Source organism: Manihot esculenta, chromosome 7 (genome assembly GCF_001659605.2).
Source record: "Manihot esculenta cultivar AM560-2 chromosome 7, M.esculenta_v8, whole genome shotgun sequence".
Classification (NCBI taxonomy): domain Eukaryota; kingdom Viridiplantae; phylum Streptophyta; class Magnoliopsida; order Malpighiales; family Euphorbiaceae; genus Manihot; species Manihot esculenta.
Window position 1 is genome coordinate 32,803,240 of NC_035167.2, and position 7,633 is coordinate 32,810,872.

Sequence of the window (7,633 nt, forward strand, 5' to 3'; positions counted from 1 at the left end):
CTCGATATAATATAAATATATACAGCTGAGATGTAAGTTTCAACACACAGAGAAGGGTCTGAAAATGAAAGATTATTACAAGGTCATAGGTAGCTTACTTCCAAATGAATAGGAACACTACTATTGTTTGTGTAGCATGCAAGAAAACTGTCAAGAGAAAACATGACTGCAATTTTCATTCACCTAACTGGCTAAAACGACATTGCATCAAAAACTTTTTTTTTTCTTTTTCCTTTATAAACGTCATATTTTAGACTTCCAACATAATTATAAGAATATTCATCCCTTCCCCATTAAAACTCCATATAAGGGAGAGCTTGAGACTTAGAGAGAGCAAATCAACCATGGCTTGCTCTTTGCTTCCAACCACCACATTGCTTCTTCTTATTTTCCTTTTTCCAACATTTGTTGAGTCTGCCATTCGTCATTATAATTTCACAGTAAGTATTTCTCATTTGCATAGTTTTCATGTTTTCTAGGCAATAATATATATATATGAAACGGGATCCAACGGTTCGTTAGAGATTTCAAATTTAAATTTTAAATATACGAAATATGCGAATTCAGAATATTACAATAAGTAAGAACATTACAAAACTTAATGTGGATATGATTTGCATGCGAGTTATTTAGTTATTTTTTTTCCTTTACTCCATCTTTAGCTTTTCAATTATTCATGTTCTTGAAATTGTTTCATTCCTTAAATCACTTTTATTTTAAGTTTATTAATAGAAATTTTTGTCATTTGTCTAATCTTGATTAGAATGATAAGGACGAGTTCACCAACTCAGCTTTTTTGGTAGCTACCAGATAAACTAAATCTAGCCTTATAGATTTCACTTTTATAAATTACCTTTTAGTTTGATATCAGTTTCTCATACTAAAAGGTTTAGAATTCGAATCATTGAAATCCCATTAATTAATTAAATATTTCAGTAAAGATAAAGTCGCACTTTAAGTTCTGTACGTACTCAGCATGCAGAGTGTATTAAATATAAAATGATTCTTAATTACAAGCTTAAGCTTTTAAGTTTGAGTGATTTCTTGATATCTAGCACACTCAAAACACCATTGTCATTCTCAAAAACTAGTCAAATACCATTATCAATCTCAAAAACTAGCCAAATACAATAAATATAAAAATGTTAAGAATCGAACAATCACACAGTTAAAAAATAAATATAAAAAATAAAAAATACACGATAGTTCACATTTCGCTGGGTCAAGGACAGTTAATTTTTTCTTATTATAAATTTTCGAACTATGAAAAATAATTACTCCCTGAAAGGAAAAAATTATAACGGGTGATGCATGCAGGTGGTGATGAAGAACACGACCAAGTTATGTTCAAGCAAGTCCATAGCAACCATCAATGGAAAGTTTCCTGGGCCAACTCTTTATGCAAGGGAAGACGATACTGTCAATGTCAGAGTCAGCAACAATATTCAGTACAACGTCACCATTCATTGGTAATTAATTAAGAAGCATTTGTGTTAAATATCATCAGTTATATATTTTATATTTTTAGTATTAGTTTAAAGTGTTATCTAAAATCTACATTTTTTCAGTCTAATTCAATAAAAAAATTGATCACTCTTGATACCCAGAAACTGTTTCCTCCATTTTAAGATTTACATTTGCCTAGAAAATTGATAAACTCAATCAATGTAAAGTTAACTGTGAATAGCTCTATTGGTTTATTTTTGGGACAGGCATGGGGTGAGGCAGCTGAGGACGGGGTGGTCAGATGGGCCAGCGTACATTACACAATGCCCAATTCAGCCAGGGCAAAGTTTTCTCTACAATTTCACACTTACAGGCCAGAGAGGCACTCTTCTTTGGCATGCACATATTTCTTGGCTAAGAACAACAATTCATGGTGCCATTGTCATCTTTCCTAAGAAAGGAGTCCCTTACCCATTTCCAAAACCTGACAAGGAAAAACTCATCATATTAAGTGAGATTTGAATCCTATTTCACTCCCTCGTACCATTGAAATTTATTAATCATATACAGTATAGTAAAGATATTCAGTTCAAACTGAAATAACTAATCAAATTGAATTAATTTAAAATTTTAATTTGGTTTTTTAATATTTTCGATTCGTTTCGAATTTTATTTTAAAAACATTAAATTATTTCAATTCGATTTTTATTAGAAAAAAATTGAATTAAACTGATTAGTTATCAATATCATGTCACTTTAATAATATAAAGAGATCAAAACTTTAACTAAAATTAAAATATTTTGATTGGATTCAAAAATAATTAAAATAAGGTATAAAAAATATAAAAAAATCTATCACATCAAATTAAACCGAATTCGATTTAGATCCCCCAGCCCTAATACAGAGTGCCTGGATTAATCATGGAAAATTTCTTTTGTGTGTTATATAATTTTTCAGGTGAATGGTGGAAAGCAGATACTGAAGCAGTGATCAATCAGGCTATGCAAACTGGTTTGCCACCCAATATTTCAGATTCTCACACTATTAATGGCCATGTAGGACCTGCTACTGGTTGTACTTCTCAAGGTATTTGCTCATATTCCCATGTGAATTTACCTTCAAGTATTAAAAAATCAGGAGACCTGACAATTGTCCCTTGAATACTTTGTCTTCAGGGTACACATTACATGTTGAACCTGGCAAGACCTACTTGATACGTCTTGTGAATGCAGCAATAAACGATGAGTTATTCTTCAAAATTGCAGGCCATAATCTTAAAATTGTTGAAGTTGATGCGAGTTATACAAAACCCTTCACCACAGATACAATATTCATAGGTCCAGGCCAGACCACAAATGCTCTATTAACCACAGATCAAGCCACTGGCAAGTACTTAATAGCTGTTTCTCCTTTCATGGACACCATTGTAGCAGTTGATAACGTTACAGCAATTGCTTTCTTGCGATACAAGGATACCCTGGCATTTTCCCCACCTGTCCTGACATCAACTCCTGCCATTAATGCAACAGCAGTAACATCGAAATTTATGGACAACCTTCGAAGCCTGAACTCGAAGAAGTACCCTGCTAATGTCCCATTGACAGTGGATCATTACCTCTACTTTACTATTGGAGTTGGAATCAATTCTTGCCCAACCTGTGTTAATGGTTCAAAATCTGTGGGAAATATTAACAATGTTAGCTTTGTGATGCCAAGTACAGCTCTTCTCCAAGCACATTACTATAATATTAGTGGGATTTTCACAGATGATTTTCCAGCAAACCCACTAGTTCCTTTTAACTATACTGGAAATTTTACAGGAGGGATTTCAACTATGAATGGAACTAGGCTTTTTAGGATTGCTTTTAATTCTACAGTTCAGATTGTGTTGCAAGGAACTGGAATAATAGCACCTGAAAGCCATCCAATTCACTTGCATGGGTTCAATTTCTTTGCTATTGCCAAGGGTGTAGGGAATTTTGATCTAGTGAATGATCCAAAGAAATTTAATCTGGTTGATCCTGTGGAAAGGAACACTATCAGTGTTCCTACTGGAGGATGGACTGCAATCAGATTCAGAGCAGACAATCCAGGTAAATATAAATCCTTTTTTTTTTGGGCATTTTAGATTTTTATTTATTTATAACTACTACAATTTCAGGTTTCTTAGGAGCTATCAGAAATGTAGCTTGTCATATATTTGTCCTTTTCTTGACAAGGAGATAGCACCTTCTGTTCATCTTCTATTGGCATGCATGTAAAAAATATTTTACAAGTCCCTCTTATTCTTTTTTCCAAATAAAATAAATACAAATGAATTTTTATTTAGCAATATTGAAATAGTTTTTAACTTTACAAGACGACAACCTTGAACTCAAATAAATAAAATGAGATACACAAGATATTTCTCCCAGGATGGAACACTTTAAAAATTAAGAGAATACGCATTTTACTTTAGTGAGTTTATCTGATGCGATTAAATTAATGAGATAGTATATATAAAAAAAAAAAAAGAAAATGGCAATCTTGAATGAGAGGGACTATTAAACATGAAATCTTTGATCATTACAAATGATGATTTGTTTGAAGAGCATGCATTATTATATGGGTAAAATTCAAATATTGTATAATTCTGTGGTCGGTGTGTAGGTGTTTGGTTTCTACATTGCCATTTGGAAGTACACACATCATGGGGACTGAAGATGGCATTTGTGGTGGATAATGGTAAAGGACCAAATGAATCACTGCCTCCACCTCCAAGTGATCTTCCACAATGCTAGAAAATATTACATGAAGCTGCTTTGAAACCAAAGCTTATAAGACTAGGCATATTGATGAGAGGGGGTAGCAGAGGCTGATCAATTCACACAACAATATTTGGAGAAGCTAATAAACAGCAGAGGAATTTGGTTTTTTTTTTCTTTTGGGTTGTACTAAAGGGAAGGTGCTCAAAATGAGTGAATAAATCTCTAGATGATAGTCTTGTTGGAATTAATGGAAATTGTTTGATACAAAGAGTAGTGTCTTTGAGGTAATGGTTTATTTCTTTCCAATTGTAAAGTGTGAAAAAAAGTCATTAGCATTAATAATTTAATGTCCCAAAATGCAAAGGAAGAGAAAAGTTCTAAGCATAAAGTGAAATCTATATATATCCATAACGTTTATACAAATTTATTCTATACAATAATTTTCTTTATAATAAAAAGTATTTATATCTTTAAATTTACCAAATGAAATTAAAGGGTTTATCGAAATGAGATGAGTTTTCGATATATCCCTACTTAAAAATTTGAAAATGGTATAATGATTTTTTTGGGAGAAAATAATGAACTTTGCTTGATTATCAATTTAAGGATAAATACTTTATAAACTATCATTAGATTTTTAATAAATTGATTTTTTATTTTTGGTTCCATAATTAATATAAAATTTAAAAATATATAAAAAAATAAATTAACAATTTTAATCCTCACAATTGACTATGCATTGGTAGAAAATCCTCCTTGTAAGTAGATTAAGTTGGAAGAAAGAAGCTGTCCAATTGTGATGCTCGAAGCTAAAGGGCAACAGTTGTTGTACTCAAAAAATTAAATTAATTAAACTTTAAAAATTGATGAATTATTAATTATATGAAAACCAATATGTGAATAAATAAATTATATTATAAACTTTAATTTATTATTATTAAGTCATTAAAATTTTATAAACTGTAATAAATAAATTGTCACTACCTTTTATGAATTTTTAAATATGTTTCTTAGAAGAATACTTTTGTTCTTGGAATTATTAAATTTGAAAATATTTAGAAAAAAATTAGCTAATATAAAATATTTTATATCAAAAAGAAAATTAAATTATTTTTAAAAAACTTACCTTTTTTAAGCTTAAGGCAGTTATGTAAAAATAAAAGAGCAGTTATTTATTTGGAAAAAAAAATAATTAGTTATCCATTTTAAAAATTCTCTTTATCTACTTTTTAGAATATATATATCTGTTTGTCAAAGACTCCATCCGCTCCTTGAATTTCCCTTCGCCAAATTATAATTAAGAGTAAACTGTGTTGCTAGTGCATGCTCCAGTATCAAGCAGCCACCTCTTAAAAGCTTAAGCATCCTTTCCTCTTTAGAGTTCATCAGCCATATGCAAAAGCCAAAACACTAGAATTTGGTTTTACTTCGTCTCTTTTGATCCTCACTTGCTCAGCTAAGCTCTTCTCTTTTTAAAAGAAACCAATAAAGAAACTGCTTTTTTTTTCCCTCTTACAATATCTTGGCTATAAAATATTTTTGGATTCATTTCTTGGAATTATTATCTCTTTTTCATTTAATTTTCTTTCTCAATCTATTTCTCTACTTCAAATTTTCAGATACCCATCTGGGTTTTTGCTCTTTCATTCTCAAGTTCTATTCCTGAGTGCGGAAGATCAGATTTCCATCTCTCTTTTCAAGATTCTTTTGAGTTTGTAAAAGGTGGGTCTTTATTAGATTCTAAATTTTTTATGCTGCTTAAACAAAAAAGAAAGATTCTTGATTCTTAATGCCTTTCAGACTACCATTTCTATACTTTCCTCTGAATTCAATATGAACTTGTAAGCAAAACATTGCATGTAAGTGGTTACAGGCATGGAAACTCTATATCCATCTTTGTACATGTCCAACTCGAATTGGTTTAGCCAAAGCGCAGAGTGGACTACAGAGGAGAACAAGGTATTTGAAAGGGCTTTGGCAATATTTGATGAGCATGAGCCTGATAGATGGACAAAGGTGGCAGCCATGATCCCAGGAAAGACAGTTTACGATGTGATCAAGCAATATAAGGAACTAGAAGACGATGTCAGCGACATAGAGGCAGGCAAGGTGCCTATTCCTGGTTACCCTAGTTCACCCATCACATTGAACTGGGTTGAAGATCGCAACTTTGATGCACATAGAAAGAGACCTTTGGCTAATAAAAATGGCGAGCAGGAGAGGAAGAAAGGTGTGCCATGGACAGAAGATGAGCACAGGTTGTCTTAAATTGTTAACTAATGCTCTTGTCTACTTGATTTTGTTTTCTGCCCTGCTTGATGATTCCTTCAATTGCAGGCGGTTTCTTTTGGGACTTCTGAAGCATGGAAAAGGAGATTGGAGAAATATTTCCAGGAATTTTGTAGTCTCCAAGACTCCAACTCAAGTGGCAAGCCATGCACAAAAGTACTTTATAAGGCAGCAGCTTTCTGGGATGAAAGACAAGAGAAGACCAAGCATACATGACATCACAACCGTTAATCTCACTGATTTTACTCCATCAGACGGTAGTAGACCTCCTTCACAAGACCCAAATCATGCATTTTTGACCCAAAACGCCATTGGTATGCAGAAAATGTTGATTGATTGGGACAAGTCAAAGGATGGATCAATTATGGTGTTTGATTCAACTCATGGCAACTTGCTTGTGTCATCTCCTTGTGAGCTTGCTTCCAATGGCTTTATACTTCAGAAGCAAAATCTTTATGCTGGTTTCCATATCAACCCACATACCTTGGTTTTCAAGAGATCTCAAATTCCTGGACACAGAGGCTATCCTTGAGTTCAAAGAAATCTGAAATGATAGTGTTTTTGCTATAATTCTGTGTGGTTTTAATGGGTACTATGGAAGTCATTGTTTCTGAACATGGAAGAGATTTTGAGATATCAAACTATGATGTCTTAAACTTCAATGCCCAGATGATGAAATTGAAATGTAAGACTGTTGAATGTGGAAGAAAAAAAAAAAAAACAGTCTAGTGGAGTTCCTGGACAAAGGTGAAAATTTACCATGTGTATTATATATACATCTGCATGAAGAACTCCTTTTGCCTATTTTGATTTATTTTTCAGATTCTGAGACAAGTTTTATCCTGATGTGTAAATTATGTCAATATTTTTCAGTTTTACTCTTCAATTTAGACAAAATTTTAAGGAATTTAAGAATTTAGGTAGAAATTTTTAATGCAGGTTTCGAACGTGTGTGATGTAAAAGCAACTTATGTGTTTGTCACATAGAACTCAACCATGTTAGGATCGATGTGGCTGAGTTAGAAGCTGAGTCAGCCTGCACTACTTTTGAAATTCCATGGTATCTGATTGCTTGCCTTTTTCTCGTCAGAAGAGACTCAATTGAACTATTCTTAGCTTTAAGCATTTCATTAAGGCCAAGTTGACCAAA

The 7,633-nt window shown here is 32.4% G+C and overlaps 2 protein-coding genes across 3 annotated transcripts; both read left to right on the forward strand.

The window, feature by feature from the left end:
• Positions 1 to 282: 282 nt before the first annotated feature.
• On the forward strand, positions 283 to 4,462 carry LOC110619432 (laccase-4). Its single transcript, XM_021762871.2, has 6 exons — positions 283 to 440; positions 1,318 to 1,469; positions 1,713 to 1,957; positions 2,405 to 2,533; positions 2,623 to 3,540; positions 4,097 to 4,462. Exons 1-6 carry the CDS (start codon positions 345 to 347, stop codon positions 4,225 to 4,227), a joined length of 1,671 nt encoding a protein of 556 aa, XP_021618563.1. The 5' UTR covers positions 283 to 344; the 3' UTR covers positions 4,228 to 4,462.
• A 1,026-nt stretch (positions 4,463 to 5,488) lies between these two features.
• LOC110619111 (transcription factor DIVARICATA) lies at positions 5,489 to 7,354 on the forward strand. 2 transcript variants are annotated; one of them, XM_021762365.2, is made up of 3 exons: positions 5,489 to 5,916; positions 6,068 to 6,452; positions 6,532 to 7,354. In XM_021762365.2, exons 2-3 carry the CDS (start codon positions 6,070 to 6,072, stop codon positions 7,013 to 7,015), a joined length of 867 nt encoding a protein of 288 aa, XP_021618057.1. In that variant the 5' UTR covers positions 5,489 to 5,916; positions 6,068 to 6,069; the 3' UTR covers positions 7,016 to 7,354. The 2 variants fall into 2 exon arrangements, with proteins under 2 accessions (XP_021618057.1, XP_021618056.1); XM_021762364.2 differs by having other exon boundaries at positions 5,489 to 6,452.
• The last annotated feature ends 279 nt before the right edge of the window (positions 7,355 to 7,633 follow it).